Source organism: Protomyctophum bolini (assembly GCF_963924005.1).
Source record: "Protomyctophum bolini genome assembly, chromosome: 9".
In the NCBI taxonomy this organism is placed as follows: Eukaryota; Metazoa; Chordata; class Actinopteri; order Myctophiformes; family Myctophidae; genus Protomyctophum; species Protomyctophum bolini.
The window spans coordinates 28,553,693-28,578,452 of NC_137870.1; the positions used below are offsets into that span (position 1 = coordinate 28,553,693).

Genomic DNA, 24,760 nt, shown 5'->3' on the forward strand with positions numbered 1-24,760 from the left:
GTACTGGTTTGGAAGCGGGGGCTTATAGCTATAGAGGCATATTTATAAATAATAAATACAAAATTAACATTTGCTAACACAAACACCAACTAGACTTTATGATATTTGGGGCAAATATGGCAGGGCATAAGAGGAAACACTTCATCCCTTCATACTGTAGCTCTCTTTTCCTTTCTCATTTATTAATACAGCAATCAAATAATAGTAATAATAATTAACAAGAAGAAGAAGAAAAAAGATGATCAGGAATAATAATGATAGGTTACATCATGAAATTCACAGACATGTCATGATTGACAGGCTACTGGCCTTGCATTCCCCCACCCCACCCCCACCAACCCCACACAGCCCACCCCGCCCACCACCTCAGCCCCTGGAGTTCATACAGGTATGAATTTGTCTACATGCAAATGCCACGCCATCACCACTGCACTGTCGGCGTCACCCCGGCCTCTGGGGGCAACGACGAATCCCTATTGGGGGCATTAGGACTTGTCGTCATGCTTCTTCTTCTGGAACTTCCTGAACTGTGACTGGATGGCGACGGCAGCCTTCTCGGTCTCTGGAGCGCCCATGTCAATGTCAAAGTCCTCTGCTGGAACGTCCTTATTCTTGGATGCATCTGTGGAACAGGAAATTATAGGGTTAGTGTTAGGGTTGTGACTCACAAATGCAAAAAGATGGTATGTGTGCGTGTTAGGCCACTCGTGGTCAGTTTATGTACATGGTCCAGGTTTCCAAATATGTAGAATCTACCAAGGTTTGTTATTATACTTAAAATGCCTGGTCCATGTACAAATCCCACCTCCAGAATCAGACACACACACACACACACACACACACACACACACACACACACACACACACACACACACACACACACACACACACACACACACACACACACACACACACACACACACACACACACACACACACACACACACACACACACACACACACACACACACACACACACACACACACACACACACACACACACACACACACACGAAAAGTACATGCTAGGCAATGAGTCTTTTCTGAATCCACAGAGAAAAATTAACCGGGTCCGGAAAAACATATGATTAACCTAACATTTTGGGGGTAGTGTGTACAGTAACAGTGATTGACACGTCAGGTCATATTCCTTTTTTAATGGCCGACAATTTCGGATGAAAATGTTTGACTCAGAGGGCATGATCAAGCTTCTTTGCTGCTTCACTCAGCAGATGGCTGCTCAGATGGCACTGGGGGGACTGAGGGATTATGCTTAGTGACACTTCGACACGTAGAAAGGTCGAAACTTTTGATTACCAGACCATCTCTCTACCTTCTCAGCTACTGCTGCCACCAATATAGTATACCAATCTACCAATGTGTCACACAAACAACATCTCCTGGGAGATTAAAATGTCCTCACGTGTTCCTCATCGGCCCCATCTTTCATTACAATAGCACAACAGGCAAAGCCCTTAGAGGCAAACACAGGCAGTTGTTTTCCAGCTAGGGCAGAGGGTAGGCATTGATCTCCTGTAGTTAATCCTCTCTGTAGCGATCCAAACTATCCAATGAGACATGACTGTAATCCCACAACTGTGCACAAAACCTCAAGATAACAGCTGGCTTCACCAGTATAGGCATTGCCTATACTGCAAAGATAGAAGAAAAAGAGTGTTCCATGCTTTGGATGGGGAGGTGTTTATGGGGTCAAACAAGAAACACACATAAAAGGAACATTGGATTATCAGGACAAGAACTATATGAACCGTTTATTTGAACATGCTGTAATGGTGTTTGTTCTTGGATTAACAAAATTAACTCAGTGAGACCCACGAGTCCCTAACTGCAGAAAGGTGTTGATTACCATCTTCTGCCCTGTAGGCCATATTCTGTCGTACTGTATGAAGAATAGCGAAAAACATTTTTGTCTATAAATGACAAGCCCAAAACAGTGAGGTCAAGTAAAAAGGGGTTCCAATGGTCTTGAATTCTAACAGCACTGCAAGGTTATTGTGTCGTTTAATTCAATCAGTCTTCTCTATAGTGCAGAACGTGGCTACTGAACTCCTTAAATTAAGTTCTAAATTATTGTAACCAAAAAAATAAGACTTTAGATTACAAGGTGGGGAAAGGGCAGAAAAGCCAACTTCAAGGCCAATCAGCCGCCCCTCGACTCCATCTGCAAAATTCAAGGAGGAAACACTAAACTGCTGTGTTAAAGGTGTAGGGGGAAAAAATGGTGGGCATTTTATTTTGAAGTTTCAGACGGTTTCAACTTGAAACACCGCTCTGAAGTTTCTGAACCAATCAGAGTGTCGCATCCCTTCCGGCGATAGGACGGTAGCTATGCTATATGCAGGACGCATGGTGTGTGTTTGTTTACAAATCAGATAGTCGGCCAGCTGTACCAGTTTACTGTTATTAACCAACCTCTTCAGACCCGTAGCACTTGCCCTAGCCTAGCCCCTTAGATAGCATTTTATGTCGACTTAGATAGTATTTTAGACAGACTTATAGTTCGTTACGTAGACAGCACTAGAATTGCATTTTATGTAGTCATAGCACTTTATAGTACACATGTATATTGAATAATATATAATATAGTATAGTATGTATAGTTGACATAGATACTCCACTGTTACGTTCTTAGTTTATACATGATTCATGATAACTACTTTTTATATATGTGATGTATGATATGCTTTTGTTTTTGCTTAAATGTAAGTCGCTCTGGATCAAGAGCGTCTGCTAAATGCCTAAATTGTAAATGATGTGGATTATTTCTAACCTATAATATTTTAGCGTGATGATTAAGTTGAAACAGAGTAATACACTGTCTGGATGTCATCTTGAATGGGAATAAAAACAGAAAAATTCTGTAATCAGTAGCAGCTGTGTTGGACAGTGTTGGACGGATGCGCAGATATGGGGAATTAAACGGGCGAGCTTCATTTTCATTGGCTTTTATCGATGTGGGCCTCGACACGTTATCACGCAGTACGTTTTCGTTAATCAGGAAGTAATTCAAATTCGATTTATGGATTTTTGATATAAAAATACACAAAAATGAAAATGTACCCATCTTTTTGGCATCCATTGTTAGGTATGCTCATATGATGGCCACGGATGTGGTCTAAAAGTACGCCTTTAAGCCTAGAGTACAAATTAAGCTCTGAGACTTTCATTAACTCATATTGAATTGTCCATACTCTAATGCCTGCCATTTTCACCAGAGCATATTTAAGAGAATACTCCAGCAAATAACAACATCGACAAAATGGCAGATCTTTTTCTCAAAGGAAGAGTCACTGGGGAAAGAGATAAGGAATATGATAACAGCTTAGGTCAAACCCACTGGATAATATGCAGACCACCCTAGCAGAACAATACTTCTCTGTGTTCTGTATTGAGAGCACGGAGTAGGAAACACAAATCCAGGAGAAGTGGTGTTTGCTTATTATGATGAACAATAACTGGAGCAATCCACCAAGTTCTCACGTGTTTGTGTCTGGCTAATCAATATTTTACTCCTTTATACCTCCCATGGGAATTATGCACAGCCGTCACTACACAAAGACATCAACAGACTACAAACCAAACACCCAAAATGTAAACCTTGCAGCACATTCATAAATGTGATATAAATTATATAAATTACCCCACACATAGTTCTTAAGGGAGAATTCTGGACTGACCATTTCTTACCTTAATCTGATGTTACTATATCCAAGAACGAGTGGGTAGTTTGCCTTTTTATGGCAGCCAATTTAGGACGAAACACTGTGGAGCATATCTAGTGATAGTTTATTTTATAAGCCACTTGAGATGCATCATCTCGTTGTCGAGGGGGTCCTCATTATGATGAAAGACAGATACAAAAATGAAATGGGGGCATCAAAATAAGCGATTTAACGTAAGACCTACCGCGCACGGTCGGAGCTGTGGTGGGCTCGGGAGGGAGTTACAGTATGTCATTTTTTGTCTGTACCACTCGTTCTTGGATATAACTTCATATTAAGGTAATAATGGATGTACAACATTCCCTATTGTACATCCACCATTGCTACAGTATTTCTTGTGTATCTTGCCAGTATTACATTTAATTAACACTAGCTGTTGCTAGAACAGTGTTGTGGTACATGCCACATACCAACCTTTCACTACTTGTACCCCCATATGAGTCAGTGACAATTGACAAATAAACACTTCATTAAGAGTGATATATGTATATACCACTTTTGAATAAAGTATATAAATGCACCATTTACTAAAGCATTAGCATAGACCTACACGATAATCTTAATTAATGGACACGCAATTGTGTGACTGCCTCCAAATAATGCACCTTACAAATCCCCCCCAGAAAACGGCATTTCTTTAATCATAACTTAATCTCAAAATAGTACGAATCTGAGGCCTTTTAATATTGTGAAGGTTGTATGTCGTACATGTTTAATCTAAAGTAAAACGCGACAGAAGACGATGGCTACGCCTGACATAGATGGATGACACTGCAACAATACCTGGAGGATACTTCTCTCCATCAAAAGGACGGATTAGCAGTCTTATTACTTTAGGCAGTGCTTTCAACACCCCTATACCCTCAACTAATTGGAATGTGATGTCAGAGTGCAGTTTTCTGTCATCTCTACAGTGCTCTCAGCAGGATGAAGCAAGTGCATTTTGTCGCTGTCAGACAAAAAGAAACCTTGTATATCCAAGGAAATGGAAAAAAGAACTTGCGTAGTTACCGGTACTGTATTATTTTGTTATTTTTGCTAATACCTTTAACAGCAAAATACCATAGCAATGGGGTATGTGAATGAAAAGTACCGGTATATAAATATGTATAAAACCCTCAGAGTAACAACAATATTTTGGGTATGCCATTATACTTTATGCAAAGATTTTCAAAATAAATTGAGCTTATACTGTAAATCGGCTATTTCCACTACTTTTGCGTGACACTGGCATCCAACAAAGAAATCAGGGGATTCATTTATGAAAAGAAAAGAAAATATGAAAAACGGAGATACAAGGATTGTACCCATCAGTGATGATAGTATATTTATAGGGGGAGAAGGCTCTTGCCATTGGATGGAAGTCTACCGGCCATCCTGTCTGAGGTCTGATCCATTCACCCATAGCGTCATGGCCTCGTGCACAATCTCATTTCCACTATAGAACATTCACTGAGTGAATGAAAAGGTACAGTATTGGGGAGATTGATTTTTCCGTGAAATGCAATCGCCAGGTAAATCCAGGTTAAAACCTTTGTTGGTTACAGTCAAGCAAGCTTAAGAATTATTTTTACAATTCATAAATTGTTATGTACATGTACTGTATGCATATAGCATTAATAAATATTCATATATATATATATATGGTCCCCACTGCTTTCGGGTATTTTTGTCACAGTACATTTGCACACATGGGCACGTGCTTGTGAACTGAGATCATGTTGACCCCCACGGACACGCCCGGGCACATTCATTGCTTGTACAACATGTCACAGTTTGCACCGGAAGGGAATTAAAAACTAAAATTGGTTACAAATCACTTGAGATCGCAATTTACTTCAATTAATTGAGTATTTTGTTAGTGTTTGGATTGTTAATTCACCGTAAAGGAATGCTATACAAACAAAATTTGCCTTAGTATTCAAGCCATCACCGGGTGAGTAAATGACAAGTGAACTACCTTATTCAGAGACATTTACGTAACCCTTCTGATTCCCAGATTGCCTCTCTGATCATTCAGCTATGACAGCCAATCGGCGAACATTCTGTATGTGGTTTAAGTATTGATAAACGTTTGTACTGTACACCAAGTTTAGATGATGATGCACCTAAGATGGCTTAGATAAACTGTACAGTTTTATAATAATAATTATTTGATTTTTAACACACTTATTTTCTTTTTTTGCGGCTTACGCCTTTATTGGTTTTTTGAAGGGACAGACAGTAGGCTGACAGGAAACGGGAGAGAGATGGGGGAAGACATGGGGGCAGTAAAGGCCGTGTCGGGCCCGAGAGTCGAACCCTCGGCACACTGCGACTGGATTACCAGTTGGGTGTCCAGACGGTTACGCCACCGCCTGGGCACACACTTTGTATTTAACACAAATCTCAAAGTGCTACATTGCATAAAAGTCAAGAAAAAGGTCAAATAAAAACAATAAAAGTCAGATCAACAAGACCCCCTCCCCAACTATACACAACTAAGAAAAGGTTTGAGTTTAAAAACACATCATATTCAATAAGACCATGTAGGCAAATTGTTTAAACAAGGGTGTATCTTCAGAACATCAGGATCAGAAGTCTTACAATACATCTTCAATACATCTTACATCAATATGAATTCAGTACAGTACATGACATATGCACTGTATGCGAGTGTTGTGTGCATGGGCATGTATGATTGTGTTTGCCTCTGAGTGTGAGTGTGTGTGTGTGTGTGTGTGTGTGTGTGTGTGTGTGTGTGTGTGTGTGTGTGTGTGTGTGTGTGTGTGTGTGTGCGCGCGCGTGCGTGTGTGCGTGCGACTGTGTGAAGGTCAAGTAAATATCAATGAACCCATCTCTCCCAAGCCACCTGAAGGGCACTAAAGCGTGAGAGAGACCCCTGGAATCAATAGCCAGAAATAGACATCAAGGGTTGATTCTGCATTGATTGGTGCTTGTTTTCCAAATGTGACTTCATTTATTTGCTCCAGGGAGATAAATATTGAGTCTACGACGTGAATGCACTGCAGTGTTTGAAAAAGATATACCATAAGTTAACATAAAGTTACAGTATTTTCATCGACCTAGGGAGTTGGAAATAACATGGTCTCAGCACCTTTACTATTCCATTCAAATGCTTCTGGTATGTGCAGTGATACAAAGCACATTTATCATCCAAACGATTACCAATATGACAGAACAGGATGGATTCATTATAGCTATAATTGAGTACAGTAAAGCTAATTACAAAGTATGTAGAAAATGGGTCATGCTGCCTCTTTGAGAGCTTGTCACAGGCTAATTATAACGCTATGACTTTGATCTCTAAGGTGAGCTAGTTTCAAATTACTGCCTCTGCCTCTTTGAAGTCAAAGGAACGCACTGTGGCAATTTTCACCTTGTTCTCTGTAAACTTTGCCTTGCAATTTCATAGATAGATACAGCTACAACTATTGGTGCAATTTATTTGCATTCATCGATTTGTCGCATTCATGTTTTCGCTAAATGGGTAATGGGTAACTAATTGATTTATTTATATTTATTAAAAACAAATCAGAATTGTTTGCTGAATACAAAATAAAACAAATGATTATTAAAAAAATTATTCAATTAAATTAGTCGAAAAAGTATTCAATAGAATACGATAATGGATAGTCGCAGCCCTATACTGTAGCTACAGCCACGGAATGATTTCACAGCACAGCTACTGCTGCTGCTCCAGTTGCAACCTCAAACACATAAGGCTGTTCTCGACCACCGCAATGCACACACACACACACACACACACACACACACACACACACACACACACACACCAATAAGCAAAAGGATTACCAAGATGTTTTCTTTATTGTTGGCTTGGTTGGATGATCAGATGTAAGATGACCATGCTAAGCGTGCACTGTCCCCAGCTGTTGTATAGTCCCTATGACTATACAACAGCATATGGCAACATATGGCCCGAATGCCACAGCAGCTGCCTTGCAAACCTGCTGACAATGAAAGTCACAAAAAAGGCGTATGGCTGTTTTTAAGGGCCAAGGACTGTCGTCCATGAGGCTTAGAAGGGATACAATCTATATTTAATAAACCTGTACATCGTTGCTGTCAGGCAGAAACCTCTGAGTCCTATCTCCATATTTTCATAATAAAACAATAGCATACCCCCCCCCCCCAGAAATAAAGAAATAACAATAGCTACATCTAACTATAAATTCACCAAGTCTCTGGGGGATTTATTATTGTCCTGGTACATGTACAGTATATTACATTAATTTTCTTTCTTTCCCTCATGGTACATTGGTGTCATCTTACTTTATGTCTTCATATTACAGTAATGCTATGGGAGCTTCTACGCTCATTTGGCTCCACTGGCTCTGAGACATGAAAGGGCAGTGAAGATTGAACATACTGTAGTGAAGTCATACTGTAGCTGAGATCTGGACTGTACCCTGCAGTCATATTGTAAATCACTGCCTACATACTTAAAATGAGAAAACTCCAAGCTAACATCCAGGTCTAAGAACAAGTTAAGTGGGCCCCCAAAATGGGGTCATCACCATGCCAGCTTGTGATGGATATTTTCATCAATATTATATTTTTGCCACAGAGTAGACATATAAGACGTGGTAGTGATGATAGTGTTAGTTTTACCAGAAATACATAGTGTCTATGCCTGCTGTTACTTGAGGTCAGGAAGAGATCAAGTTCTACCAGTTCTACCAACTTCGATTGTTGTCGTTTCCATTACATCTTTACGAGAAATCTTCTATCATGATGAGACAGTCTTAGACCTTGCGCCGTTGTGATGTACATAATCAAACAATGGAAAAAGAAAGGCGACAGTCAAAAACATCATCTACCTGTGAGTACATGATGAGTGATTAGATAATGACAGGAATTAAAGGAATGCCGTATCACAACTAGTTCCATGCAAGGGCTCCTAATGTTGATCAGAGGTGAGCAAACTCTTTTTTCGCCCCTGGATACCTGCTTAGATCATGATGCAATTCATAGGCACGCCTGTTTGTGCCAGATTACATTGGCAATAGCTTAAGTTGTTGTCACAGTCATCAAGGTAACAGGTACATCTGAGTTACGTATGAAAATGTGTCACAGTACAGTATGTGCACGTCCTTGAAGCTGCTCAATGCTCTCACATTAGGCACGATGGCTTCGTAGTAATGTTATTCTTCTAGCCCGAGTGCACGTGTGTATCTATATCCAGTTATCATTGTGTGTAATTGTCTGCCCAAATTTCAAGCAAGCATTTAATTTCTTAAGTAGAAAAGAGAGACCATTTCATGTAAAAATGGTTATCGTTGAATAGTTATGACGTCAGTGTGTCACAGTCTAATAGCAGTCCACTTCTGTGTTTTGGTACAGTTGTTGAACTTGATACCAGATAGTGTACTGTATCTATCTGAGTACCACATGACTCACTTTCATGCACTCCCGGCCACCTTTTTTAAGATGATTTGTGTGTATCAAACAAACCATATGGACTTTAGACTCAGATCCGCAGGTCTGAGGCCATAGTGTGAAAGGTCATCTCTAATAGACAGCACTGTTTTGCAGAGTGGGGAAGACTCTAATGGTACTATACCCTCACCCCCCCCCCCCCCCCTCTCTCTCTCTCTCTCTCTCTCTCGCTCTATATACAGTATTCAATTCAAATGAGCTTTATTGGCATGAGAAAACATACGTTTACATTGCCAAAGCAAGTGTCAAAATATAATAAAAACTGTTGAAAATGGGGTAAGTATATATAGTTTGAGAGGGTACAGCATTTTGTAAACAGAGCTATGTCACAATGCATCGTTACATACATGTTTTACATGTATGTACATACACAGCATTTTTTTGGCAGTCACTTCACTTTGGGACAAATAGCAGCTTTTTTTCTCAAGTCTATTTAAATAGTATACAACAAATAGCTTACAGTAGCTCTCCATCAACCTTCCTCCACCTGTATATGCATGCTCTCTCTCTCTCTCTCTCTCTCTCTCTCTCTCTCTCTCTCTGTCCCTCTCTCTCTCCTCTCTGAGTAAAAATCCCATGCCATGCAAAGAAAGCAGTTTTTCCAGGCATCAAATTAATTGTCAAGGTCAAACAACAAAGCATTTCCTTTGCTTTATAACAGCACTGTGTGTGCGTGCGTGTGTGACGTGTGTGCGTGTGCATGTGTGTGTGTAATGCACATGCGTGGATGGTGTGTTTTCATTCCATTTGAATAAACAGTGAAAAGACAGATGGGCAGACCTGTATCCTACAGGCAGTGAAAAATTGGTTGCCCTACAACACACGTCTTCCTTCTTTCCCAACAGCCAGGCGTGACTTGGGATCCAGTAATTACTGCTGCTGGGAAATGCTGCTGAATCCTAATGCCTGCATTTGATAGGTACCCGCTTTTGAAGAAGTTTAAATAGAATCACTGAGCTGCAACTGAATTTAAAGCAACCCCCACCCCACCCCCAGTTAATACAAAAACACTTTCATTTTCTTACTGTAATAAATTGTGGTGTGGCCACACACTGAATAACAGGGACTGGAGGATGATGCTGTCCATAGTTTATTGTGGCTTCATCTCTGCACACTGCATTGTGATTTATGCTGCTGCCTTAATTCACAAACTGTATACAGTAATTTACAGTAGCATTGACAACTAAAGATTGTACAGGGAGGCCACGCCATTATTAGTTATAGCCGTCTTGTTTTTTGTTCCACAAGCAACTGCATATTGATTATTTACATTTGTTTGTCCCGCCTGCTCATCACTTTGGATAACAACATGCTGTGCTCATCACCAGCCACGGCTCCAGGACATTGTGACTGGGGGTGCTATGGGGGTCTGGCTATTTAGAGGGGGGGCTAATGAATCTTGGTTTACATAGAAGTCAGTCAATTGGGCTTGTTTTGAGGGGGGGGGGGGCTTAGGGGGGCTAAGCCTCCACCAGAGGGAGCTAAAGCCCCCCTTGTCCCGTCCCTGCTCATCACTTCAAGAAATGTGTTTTTCCATGGTCCAGCTTACCTCCTTTGATAAAGTTTATGTTTATGCTTATTAACCCTTTTTACGCCATTGCCGTATATCTACGGCAATTGAAATTATTATTACACCCCCCGCCATTGCCATTGCCGCAATTGGTCTTTTATAGTGTTTATGATCGATCGACTTGTGATGCTACTTACATTAGCACTGGCTTGTTAGCAGTCCCCCTGATGTTGTCAACAGCAATCGAGCGTGCCATCTTGAAGTGCACGTGCACTCGCACCCACTACTTCTGTTTCTTTCGATCGCCTTTATCTGCTATTCCTTGTCCCCGATGGTATTTCTGGTTAAAACAAGCTTTATTCGACATTCCATAGCCAACGTAATGGTAATGGTCACAGTGATCATTTGTTGTATCCGAGTGTGAGACCGGTCCGTCACAACACACACTCCTAAGTAACATTTGTAACATCTAGTCGCAGGTTTTGGCTCTTCAAAAGAAGGGTTGAACGGGGGGAAATCCTGGCGTGAATTACAGTGAATGAATGGATGAACTTATTGATTTTTTCATTTACAATCATAATTGATGAGCGCCGCTCCTCTCCAAATGTTGAACCATTTTCTACTTGAGGTGCCCAGGGTGCTCTACTGCCAGAAGACGCTGAACGTGGAGAGAGCTGAAACGCAAGGCTTATAGGAAGAGGAGCTAAATGCATGGCTGAAAAGCAGCTCAGAAATGTCTCTGTGGACACGGCCCCTAATGCTATGTCAATAGAAAAATGTACCTCTGATTCATGTGGTTTGAGCTCAGCCTCATACACTTTATGCCCTGAGACAAAACACTGAAAAAACTGACCAACATGGTGATATGATGATTCTGATATGGAACCTTGAACTTTGCTCAGCTCCTAATATAAATTGATGGATTTGCTGTCCTGTGACATGCACAGGATGACAAAGGCAGTAAGCACAAGGGCAGGAAGCATTGGAAAGCTTGTTTAACATGAGTATAAGTTCTGGTACATTTACTTAAACCCCATCATCTTCCGTGACCTTCAATCATTCACTCATTATTCCCCCTCTCTCTATTTCTATTAAGCTACATTACTGCATCGCTTTGGACAGCTGTTGTTTTCTGGAGAATGGTACAAAACCTGCCAGTTTTTAAATGCTTAGCTAGCTATAGCTTAATTTCGGGCCTACAATGCAGAACGGTGCCGTGTCATCATTGGGTACTTGATCGCATATGGGTGCACATTTTGTGGTGATTGAAAAAGCCACTTATAGCTTGGCTTGCATGCTATCTATTGGAATTATCCGAGATACTTTACAAAAGATGCAGAGGCTTAAGTATTCATTTCTTTCTGGACTTTTCTGTCTAAAGATGTTGCCATTAAATGCAGTATTGTTCAAGTTACATTTAAAAAGTAACTAGTTATAGACCCGCCCAACTCTGTTTCTGATTGGCTTACTCTTAAATCTTGATCTACGTTAACCAATCATCATCTCTTCTGCGATGTGCATTGCTCAAGTTATGTGAGAGCGAAGAGCATAGCACAGAGGCAGAGAGCAGTCGCCTGAAAGATGAGTAGATTACAGATAGAATCTACATGCTGCAGGGAGAAACGTTTCACTTGGATGGATCACATAACATAACGCGGGTAACGCACCACAGTAACTATAACGGTTTTACTGAATGGGAATAGTTAGTTACCGCAAAAAGTAGTTGCATTACGCAGTAACGTTAGTAACGCGTTAGTCACAACTCATTGGTTAAGTGTAATAAATCTAAGCAGTTCGAAAGCAGAGTCTAAGATGACACACATAACATAATAATTTTATGTTTATGGACAATTTATGATTTCTCACATGGCTATATCGCTCTACAAAAATGATGTATCAGCTGTGTTGACCCTTTTGTCAGGTGCAAAATATTTTTCAAGCCTGCAACAAAGTATAAATGAAGCCACACAAATCTAGAGATATATATTATTATTTTTACCTTGTGCTCCAGAGGTTTGGTTGTTGCCAGCTGCTGCTCTTGGACCTTGTCTCTGCAGAACACAAAACCATAGAAAGGAAGGATTAGACCCATGGGGAACTGGAAAACCTTTTTTGAACAGTAACTTTGTGCGAGTATGTCTGTCTGAGCATGACCTATTGACCCATAGTGAGTAGTAAGGAGGGGTCTTTACAACCCTCATGCTTAAAAATGACTCCTCTAAACAACTTGTCAAAACATCACTAAACCTGGGTATATTTTACCCAATGTAATATATTTCATAACATATTTCTCATCAAAATAAAGAAAAGACCATTGTGTGTGTATACAAAAATGTAATTGTCCAGGTGAAAATCACCACGGGTCTAGCGTTCTAGGGTTAATGGGTTAAGTTCTGTCTTCAAGAGTACAGTGACCTCCACTGAGACCAGTGGGATCATGAGTGACATACTACCACAGGTGGTGCCATTAACTGTTGTTTGGCAGTAATGTTTGCTGCATGCTTACATGTTGTAAGAGATCATAATGTTAAAAGACGAGATTCCTCTGAAAGCGTTTACTAGTGTGGGCCAAACACGCACACACATCTCAGAGAATAAATGTAAAAACCTCTCTACTAGTAGTCAGATTTGTTTTTACCCCACGGTTTTGCAACCCATTTTTTTCACGCAGTGTCAATTATCTAATGTAATCCTGGGCGCTACACTTCCTCTGCCAACCTGGAGGGGGGGGGGGGGCAGCAAACTGACCTCATGCTTCCTTATATGCATGAGTAGTCCAAGCTGCTTATTTTCACCTGACAGGGGAGAGTTTCCCCGGCCGGACGTAGCGTGTGGAATGAACACGTTATTCCGACAAGTTCCTTTCCCCTCCATCAGGTGCCCCGGCTGGCCAGGGGGAGGTAGTTTAGAGACCAGGATTACTGCATGTTTTTTGTGAGGGTACCTACCCTAGGGGACACGGGGAGAACATGCAAACTCCCTTTCACAGGTATGGGCACTGATGACGCGGAGGAGATAACACGCCCACAGCGCCCATAGCTTCCCCAGTGGGAATCGAACCCAGGACCATCTAGCTGTGAGGCGACAGCACTACCGATTGTGCCACCGTGCCCCCTGTCAGTCAGATTGTTATGCCGTGTCATGCCGGGAATATGAACATACATTAACTCTGTTATGGATTTAAAACTGCCTTACACAGCCACACTTATCTGATGTATCATAATCCACATTATCCAAATACTGAGGGTAGCAACTATTATAGTATTATTATTAAATCTTCGAGCAGCTGGTTATTCACCCTGCCATTTTACCACTCAGAAATTCGAGCACTCAACCAACATTTTCTCATTAAATTGCAAACAGGCACTCTTCTCTTGGGAAATAATATCAAAACCCTGGTGTTAAATGTATTTCCCCCATTTCCTCTGATCTAACATAAGAGTCCATGCTACGTGCGTAGTGAACCGTATAGAAAATACAAGCGATCATAGAGACTGTAGGAGTTATATAAAGAAAAAGCATAATAAAATAAATCCCACCTAAATGACTGCGGTCTTAAAAAAAAAATCTTTTGAAGATGATGCCGTGATTTTTGTACTTTTTCTGTTTTGTATGCGTTAGTATTACAACATATATTATAATATTCAAATATGTCCTCCCTCTTAAGTTATGATCACTGCAAGAGCCAATTGATCATCATTCACACAGCAGCCTTTTATTGGGAAGTTTCCAAGAAAAGATTATTATCTCTGCCCGGTCGAAAGGCTGGGAGGCGGAGATGATCTGTACTGTACTGTACTGTACTGTACTGTACTGTACTGTACTGTACTGTACTGTACTGTACTGTACTGTACTGTACTGTACTGTACTGTACTGGTGATAGAAGACACCCCCACTCAAGATTGTGCATGCGTGCGAGCGTATAACACGATAGAAAAATGGCTGGCATGTGAATATGGTCAATTACTCAGCTAATGCATTTTAAAGTGTGTGGGTAAGACACCCTCCCAACGGATACCCAGACCTGTGGTTATCATGCTGTGCCTTCTTGCATTAGTCTCAACGTAGCTGACAACATTTATAGAGTGGAACGTGGCAGGCGGCGCAGGTAAAAGCAGATATTGCATTAGAGAGAAAACTACAGTACAGTACAGCAATGGCACTATATCACAATGAGCAGCAGATTAGGCAAGGCTATTCTTAGAATCATATTATACTCATCCTTCTAATATGCAATAGGCAGTGAAGCGAGTGAGAACAGAGAATATCACTGGGGATGATAAAGGGAAGCCGGGGGAAGGCATAATAGGAGATATAGGAAGGAAGGAATGGATGCAGGAAAGGTTGAGAGGGGAGGCTGTGGTACTGTAGTTCTGTAAAGGTGGAAAAGTATTATTAATGTGTATTATTGCTTTCTTTCTGACAAAGTGTGAATGATGGCCCTAACAACATACTGTACACGACAAAACAATTTAAAAGTCACAGTGCACAGATCATACATTTATGACACAAAATAGGCCATAACATTATCGGCTATCTTAGTGAGCGATTTAGATTGTTCTGCACAACATAGCCCTGCAAAGACAAATAAATAGTCAAATTAACGGGATGCTTTCACTCAACACTCACAGACTTACACACTAATTAATACATGATAGATAGCATCAACTGATCCTCACGTCTCCGGTTCCCAATATATCTGCCCAATGCTAATTCTATCCTTCCTATAATTGATGTCCCTGCAGGGCCTGGGGTTAGGGAGGGTATTGGACTGCCTTGGTGGCCCATATATCTCCCGATCACAACAAGAGTTGTCTGTATTCAACTCCAAACAACTCTGTCACTGCCTGTCACAGAGCTTACAAAAACATTACATTTCAAAAGTTTCCATCAAGGAGAAAATGCTCCAATTGGAATTTTAAAAGAAACCAACTGAACTGTCCAAAAACATTTACGGCATTACTAACAACAACATTGGCTCTTGATCTTAGAGAAGATGCTCTTTACAAAGTTGTTATTAGGAGAACAGGGTCCCATGGGTCCATTTGGAAGCTGTAAGTGACGTTTTGTGTTTGAATGTTTTAAGAAACCTGTAGTATTACTAATGTCTGTGTCAGACACTCCTTAAACGTTTACACTTTCCCAGCTGGATATTGTGAGGCGTGCGTGCAATGTAAGAAGGGGGGATACCGTGTTGTGATTGTCGAAACATTTGTATCCAATCTCCTGGAACAACGGATGGTTTAGATCCCTTAGCCCAAGGACATGGTCGCATTTTGGCTGCAGTGTCCTATCTAATGAGTAATGACTAAACAGATTTCAATTCATGCATCACTTTGTTCTGACAAATAAAATAAAAACGTCAGCAAAGGATTGACTTGCGTGTCCACTCCACTGTCCGCACTCCAAGCTCCTTGAAGAGTATAGTCTCTCTCTCTTTTTTTCTGGTTGCGCACCAGTCCAACAAAATGGGCATAAACACACCTGCAAATTCTCTGAACAATGACCTGGTCTATTCACACATGGAGTCAATCAGATATTACACAGACTGTGTGTTTGCGTTTTCACTTCAGAGTAATGTCTACATTGCAGTGCATTTGTGAAAGCAGCTCTAATGACCATGGGGATGGTGGCCATCAAAAGAAGACAGAAGGAGAGGAGAGGAGAGGAGAGGAGAGGAGAGGAGAGGAGAGGAGAGGAGAGGAGAGGAGAGGAGAGGAGAGGATGTTTAGAATATAAAGGGGAAGGGGAGGGATTGGGATCAATACATCCTTCTGCACTTAAGACTTACTCAGACCAACATTGGCACTGAAAAGATGGATGACCTGAGTCAACTCACTGATCGTCTACTCTTGACTAGAGAAAGAGAGAGAGGAGATGGGGCAGTGAGAGAGGAGATGGGGCAGTGAGAGAGGAGATGGGGCAGTGAGAGAGGAGATGGGGCAGTGAGAGAGGAGATGGGGCAGTGAGAGTGGAGATGGGGCAGTGAGAGGAGATGGGGCAGTGAGAGTGGAGATGGGGCAGTGAGAGAGGAGATGGGGCAGTGAGAGAGGAGATGGGGCAGTGAGAGGAGATGGGGCAGTGAGAGAGGAGATGGAGCAGTGAGAGAGGAGATGGGGCAGTGAGAGAGGAGATGGGGCAGTGAGAGGAGATGGGGCAGTGAGAGAGGAGATGGAGCAGTGAGAGAGGAGATGGGGCAGTGAGAGGAGATGGGGCAGTGAGAGAGGAGATGGGGCAGAGAGAGATGGGGCAGTGAGAGAGGAGATGGGGCAGTGAGAGAGGAGATGGAGCAGTGAGAGGAGATGGGGCAGTGAGAGGAGATGGGGCAGAGAGAGATGGGGCAGTGAGAGAGGAGATGGGGCAGAGAGAGATGGAGCAGTGAGAGGAGATGGGGCAGTGAGAGGAGATGGGGCAGAGAGAGATGGGGCAGTGAGAGAGGAGATGGGGCAGTGAGAGAGGAGATGGAGCAGTGAGAGAGGAGATGGGGCAGTGAGAGGAGATGGGGCAGTGAGAGAGGAGATGGAGCAGTGAGAGAGGAGATGGGGCAGAGAGAGGAGATGGGGCAGTGAGAGAGGAGATGGGGCAGTGAGAGGAGATGGGGCAGTGAGAGGAGATGGGGCAGTGAGAGAGGAGATGGGGCAGAGAGAGATGGGGCAGTGAGAGAGGAGATGGGGCAGTGAGAGGAGATGGGGCAGTGAGAGGAGATGGGGCAGTGAGAGAGGAGATGGGGCAGTGAGAGTGGAGATGGGGCAGTGAGAGTGGAGATGGGGCAGTGAGAGTGGAGATGGGGCAGTGAGAGTGGAGATGGGGCAGTGAGAGTGGAGATGGGGCAGTGAGAGGAGATGGGGCAGTGAGAGGAGATGGGGCAGTGAGAGGAGATGGGGCAGTGAGAGAGGAGATGGGGCAGTGAGAGGAGATGGGGCAGTGAGAGGAGATGGGGCAGTGAGAGGAGATGGGGCAGTGAGAGAGGAGATGGGGCAGTGAGAGAGGAGATGGGGCAGAGAGAGGAGATGGGGCAGTGAGAGGAGATGGGGCAGTGATGGGGCAGAGAGAGGAGATGGGGCAGTGAGAGGAGATGGGGCAGTGAGAGGAGATGGGGCAGTGAGAGGAGATGGGGAGTGAGAGAGGAGATGGGGCAGTGAGAGAGGAGATGGGGCAGTGAGAGGAGATGGGGCAGTGAGAGGAGATGGGGCAGTGAGAGAGGAGATGGGCCAGTGAGAGTGGAGATGGGGCAGTGAGAGAGGAGATGGGGCAGTGAGAGGAGATGGGGCAGTGAGAGTGGAGATGGGGCAGTGAGATAATAAATAATAAGAGAAATAATGAATGAACAGAAGAGAGGAAGAGGGTTTGATGGAATAGGAGACGGATGGTTGAAGAGAAAAAATAAATGAAGGGTAAAAATAGTTGAGATCAAGAGAGAAATGCAGATACTGCAGCATCTAATAAAATCCTGAGAGAAGTTTAACCTCTGGCCGTCAAATGAACCTCTGTCTGCAATCTTTTCAACATAGGTTGTGCAACATGCCTAACCAAAACCACATTTGGTCAAGCAAGTATCTCACTTTTCTCTCTTTTGTTGTCACTTCACATAAAGCGCTGTGACAATATAAAGACACATAGGTCTGTTTGGGTCTTAGTTTTGTTTTTTGCTGGGGGACCAAAATTCTGTCTGTCTGTCTGTCTGTCTGTCTGTCTGTCTGACTGACTCCCAAATGAAAAACACATGCATGACAGAGTTATGTATTTCATGGTTTCTACCCCGTCACATTCAATAATCTGATCGGTCACTGCCCACGCTACACAAGTCAAGTATCAGCTACCTGCATGCTTTATTTCAAATGAAAAGCCTCCAGCGTTTCCTAACAACTATCCACACTGGCATGTATCCAAAATCCAAATCTGGCTTAATTAGGCTTAAATAGTCTTGTTAACTCATATTGAATCTCAGCGAAGCATTTCATGATTTGTCATCGCAGCCCGGAATACATTCTAAGGGGAAATGCTGGTGAGTTTATGCAGGTAATAACACATGGTAAAATATTTCATTCCATATTTCATGCACCTCGTCTCTGAGCTATTCTTTCCTATACGCTTTTCACCGTGACCTTCTCCGAAGCCATTCCCCATCTTGCCCACAGGTTTTCCCCATTTTGGTCATATCAGAAAGCCTTCCATGCTATAATGGAAGGCTATAATGGATAATAGTTGAGATGGGGAGAAGGCACCATGATGGTACATGCTCGGCTTCTCTCCCTGCATGAATATCAAAGAGTGCATGTCACACTTTGATGCGTGGGCGCGAGAACACAAAATCACTGGAGACTGAAAAATTGGTACAAAATGTAGGACAGCTTATTACTCATTCAACATGTGTAGAATATTGGATATTGCCTGTTTATGACATTGCTGTATTTCTTTATACTGTATGTTTTATCAGGCTGTCAGAACAATAATGCCTCCCCTCTGAGGACAGTACTAACTTGTCAAGCAATAAATTGAAACTCCCACACCTTACAGACAAACAGTTCTATACATTGTTGTACAATTATAGCCAAGGTGCTGAGTTCATCTCCTTGCCTCCCTGGAGGTCCAATAACAATTACCAGGTCCAGATAAGGCAAATGTCTGGTTCCTCGCCTTGTCACTAATCTCAGTTCAAAGGGAAGAGCTGAGTCTCCAACAGGCCATCACTTCAAATGAACATCAGCAGCATGAACAAGAGTCACATCCTGACTACCAATACCAACCCAAGACAAACGTGTGAATTGCTGATATCAGCCTCTGGTCAGTCAGGGAGAACCACTCGCTGAACACACCAAACTGCAATTTGTTGCTGTCGGGCAGAAATCTCCTATCTCCATGACTGTAATGTTTTTCTTTTAACTTTTTTCATAAATGAACGCCCTACTTGATCATACTACAGTGTTGGACATACAAGGTTTCCACTCGGCAGAGACGATTTCTGCACACACACACACACACACACACACAAAACCGTAACAATGACATGCATTCACAAATACAATAGAGCATTAAGAGCAAAGCATCTTTTATTATCAAATCTTTTTTAACAGTGAGAACTATTGATTTTTAAGGCATTTGTATGTTCAGCCTCATGTCTTAATGGATTTTGAGCAGCTAGAGGGTCGCTCGCGTTGCCATATCAGCTGATATGGGACCTTGCAAGTAGTACCTGACTGAGGATACTAGAACGCTCGCCTTGGTCTCATAGCCGGCAGAAAGTGAGAAAACATCCTCACACGTTAGTGTCCTTTCATCACACAAATAAATACAAAAGACCACATTTACAGCAACATTTTAGCTGTAAATGTAAGTGTAGCCCCAGGAAAGGATCCTAAGGATTTAACAGGGTTAAAACTTAGGCATAAATATTACACTTAATCGCTATTATACATGACAGTTAATAATAATAGTAATTAGTATAGTAATAGTAATTATATTTATGGCAAATGTTCTGAGATCTTTGCAGATTTGATAGGAGACCGCATTGTCTTACTTATAGCCAGAAGGCAGCGGAGAGTCATACCATTATGGCTGAGCAGGTCTGAGGGGTTGAGAACTTGAGACAAGTGTAAATTGTAATAACAGCAGCTTGATGAGTGGGATTACTGAAGTGGAAAGGGACTATCCTCACTCTGCTGATGCATGCACACACACACACACACACACACACACACACACACACACACACACACACACATATGAAAACCGCATTGTACTGTGTGTGTACACGCTCAAACACACATTGATTAGACACACAAACACACAACACTCCTTGCCAATTCCACAGTGGCTGCTGCAGTATTATGCCTTCGGGGGTTAATTTAGGATCTCATGCACGCTCACACACACACACACAAGCAGAATATCTAATGTGCATATGAAATATTTTATATACTGTGTGTATGTACTGTGTATATATATATATATATGATTCAATACAGCCAGTCTTTGGCTAGAAAGAGAGAGAGAGAGAGAAGTGGGGGTAGGAGGGAGAAATACAGTAAGAATACAGAGCAGGTGACAGTGAGATATGTTCAGAGGGAATCCTTTGGATAATGCTCAATTGATATGCTCTGCCATGTGACACTGCCACGTGCCAAAAATAGCGAAGAGCTTGTAGCTCAGTTATTTTTGGCATGTGACATCAGCGTACACAACAAAGTACAACTCTGGCTTAATTCCACCGCCTCTTACAGTACTTCATTCCAACCCACCAGATCAGCCTGATTTCAGCTCGAGGCAAATCCCATGTATGGCTAGTTCGTAGTTCAAATTACCGGTATGCACATTTGTCCACACCTTCTCGTGGAGATTACATGAAGGTCACCCAACCATTGGACCTTCAGACAGACAGACAGACAGACAAGATGGTCGCTACATTGCCAGCATGTTCACACCACTACACTTACACTACTAGATGGTGTGTGAGCCAGTCTCTACAGTGCAGTGTCTGTGGTGGGGACGTTCAAAGCATGCTGGGCGGGTACTGCACTGCTGAGAGGCTCGTAAAACAGTGTTTTCCACTTTGATCCTTTCTCCCCCTCGCTGGCTCTTCAGAAATCCCGTTGAATGCAGCCCGTGGGAGGGGTGTAAGAAACACAACACACACACACACACACACACAGAGGACTCACCACTATATGTCTTCCTAGATACATAAACTGTGCTGCCTCGTTGCAGTCCCCCCAGTAATAGTAGTAATAGTAATAGAACATTTTAAACTGAGAAGAAATGGTGCAGAGCCAACGATTAACAGGACCAGAGAATCTACTCAGTGGTGTTTTGTATGAGGCTTCATAGACCACTGTGCACTGTGGGTAAACTACTTTAGTGTGACAGACTGGGACACGCAGTAAGCGATAAAAGTAACGTCTCTATCTATGTTCACAGTCGACGTCTATAGGTGTTGGTGTAGTAACAAGATACTATATATAGGAGTCACTTTTAGTGGAAAAGGTACAGCACAATGAGCATATTATGCATGCATATATAGTCTAAAAGGGCATATATAGTCTCACCTGCACTTATTGCTGTCTTTTAATGTTACCTATTTTTGTACTGTCTGCGAATAAATACAACTAAAGCTAGGATGGCCATATCTGGATGGGTAGAAGGGCCGTCTGGGAATCAGAGGGACCTCGGCTGGGCCCCAACCATGGTCTTAGTGTCAAAGTGTCCTAAGCCAAATACTTAAACCTCCACTTGCATGGCTGTATTCATAGCACTCATTTGTCCGCTAACTATTAGGATTACCTATCCTAATGACTAAAGGACAAATTCCACATGCTGTATGTCCAAATGTAGAGTGACAAAAATACCCCAAAGGTGTGGGGATTCAATTATTATCAATTATGACACTGGAGCCAACAGCCTGTAGATGACAAAGTGCACTCTGGGAGCGCCCGCTGGCCGAGTGGTCCAGGTGCATGCCACATTATAGGCTCTAGCCTGACTGAGTGTCGCATGTTCGAGTCCCGTTCATGACGACCTTTGCTGCCTGTCTCTCCACTTCTCGCTCTCCCTCTTTCCTGTCAAAGACACAAAAGCCAAAAACAAATCTTAAAAAAGGGGGGGGAAAAGGAAAAGTGCACTCCTCTGAGATTAAGACCTGAGGGCTGAGGCCGATGTTGTGCTAAAAAAATGTATTTGGCCGCGGACCCCTATCTCAAAGAGCGATTTTTCTAAACTCATCTGGTTTTTCTAAACTCTAGCCTATGACCTTAGCTGTTTTTGAATAGCCAAAGTATGAAATAATTGTTAAAGTGGTTACACCCCCCCCCCCACACACACACACACACACGTCCCGGACCCTACTTTGATAAACAATATGCTATAGATAAAACCTAACATGACACAGATGCTTTCACAGATTGAATGGGTGAAATCAGATTTAAATATCAGTCTGTCAGACATGAACATGAGGAACTTGGTCATTAATAGCGCAGAATTATAGCTGTGACTCATGCTAAACATACAGTTATATCAGCAGTGTTATAGCTGGCACCAGTCATAAAAACAAACCCCCCACATCCACTGGGGAGGGAATTAGAGCCGAGGACAACTCCATTACCGTGATAAATGCTGCCTTGTGGTTTTGTGGTGGTCCCCGGCCTGTTGAAGACTCTCTGCCACAGTGGTATAACCTTTACATGGCCTGATAAAGAATTATAATGCTCGATTTACAGTGTAGTAGTATTTTTTTGTGGTGCAACCACTCCATAGCAATGTGTGTCCCTGGCTGGCTGGGTCCGTGCATGGCTGGGTCCGTCCGAGCATGAAAATAGCACCACCAAGTGGCACTGTTGTGCAGCCTAACACACACACACGGACGCGGGGAGGCCCCCCCGGAGACCCCCACACGGAGTTGCACCACTCAGTTCACACTGGTGTGATTTTACTATTATTATTGCTAATGTCTAGGTAGTACAGAACAAATTCATTATACATGTACTGTACATACAGTAGGCTATCCCTACACACGATGTAACAATAAAGAAAACCTTGAAACATTGCACTCTGTGATACTGTCGGACTATACACTGTCAAATATTGAGTGGTTGATTAACCCGTAAGAGTCCATTTGGTTTCATTTCTACTTTCTCAACATTACACATGGATATATTAACACTGAGGATTTTACTGTGTGCTATTCCTTGCAAAACAATAATGTGTAATATCATAAATGGCAACCCATTAAGCAAATTGTTGCAAATTGTTGCGTTGTGCACAATTGTTCAGAAGCCAATATTATGTATGATTATGCAACATGCTGCGCCCTTTTAAGTCATTCACTCAGGCAATTTCTGTATTCCAAATATTCAGAGACGACTTTAATTTGAATCTTGCCATTTTGGAACAAATTACATCTCAAACCACTTAATGTAAAATTATGTCTCATGTATTTCACATCCAAATCAACTCCGTGTTTAAGATGGTTTCCATTTTTCTCTTTCTCTATATTAATAATAATATGCTACCATTTACAATCCTGTCCTTGCTTGTTTTGCCCTTTTCACCAGTTTCAAACATAGTTCTCTATTTGATAATGATTATATCTAGTGTAGAGAATGTAGGGGGAGGGGATTTTCTGGTCCCCGTGGGAGGGATAATTGCTTTTACTGCTTTGGCTGCTCAGATGTTACTGGGCTTATGTATTTTGCTCAGTACACAGCCTGGGAGAGCGGAGGGTCAAATCTGCACTGCTGCCTACAACTTATGAAAGGCTTTGATTAACTGCTGCCCAACAAATCTGTTTATTTTGGTTTCCTATATTTTCGTAAAATCACGTGAACTTTCCCCACTTCAGTCATTATTCTAGCAGGCAACCTTTGGCAACGGTGCCAACATTGGCACAAAGGAGGGTGAACATTGGCACACTGGCATAAGTGTGAGAGACAGATTTTTTGATTAAAAATAAACCATTGGAAAAAATAGTCAAGTCCCTCAAACGTGTAATTACATCCTACGCATAATTCTACATTCATTAAAACTCTGAACTCTGACTGGGGAGTGAGTCTGGTGTTTATTGCAAATTGATGGGTTATAATGATCTAATGATCATTATAACAATGTGAAAGAAAATATTTGTGGAATATCAAAATATGTTGGAAGTTTTGATGAGGTACGTATCAATTAACATTAATGTTGACATAGCACACTGACTATAGAAAAGAAAAACATGGCACTTCATTTAAAAAAGGTTGCAGACCCCTGTTATGAAGGACACGTCTGGACGTGGTGGTCCTTTGGAGTGGAACTTTGGGGACCGGTGTAGCAGGACTGCACCTGTTCTCAGAGGGGTAGAGGCTGGCTGATTTGCGATGTCATAAACATCAGCCATGTGATGGTGCTTGGCAGGGGCTAGTACCGAGGGAATCGCCTGATTGCTGTTCCAGGAGGCACGTACTGACACTCAGCTGTGCGTTCCAGTCCCATTTCCCTGGTGGCAGTCACTGTTCCTGAGTCACAAAACTGTAGTGTCAGCTCCTATACTGTTGAGTAAGTTCTGTATGTCAGACAC

At 42.3% G+C, this 24,760-nt stretch overlaps 1 protein-coding gene across 1 annotated transcript in view; it reads right to left on the reverse strand.

The window, feature by feature from the left end:
* Window positions 1-370: 370 nt before the first annotated feature.
* pcp4b (Purkinje cell protein 4b) overlaps window positions 371-24,760 on the reverse strand; it is a 40,861-nt gene continuing 16,471 nt past the window's right edge. Inside the window, exons 2-3 of the mRNA XM_080771952.1 lie at window positions 12,716-12,767; window positions 371-622 (exon numbers count right to left, since the gene is read on the reverse strand). Of these exons, the coding sequence (XP_080628078.1) occupies window positions 486-622; window positions 12,716-12,767 (189 nt within the window). The 3' untranslated portion in view covers window positions 371-485. The remainder of the gene's footprint in view (window positions 623-12,715; window positions 12,768-24,760) is intronic.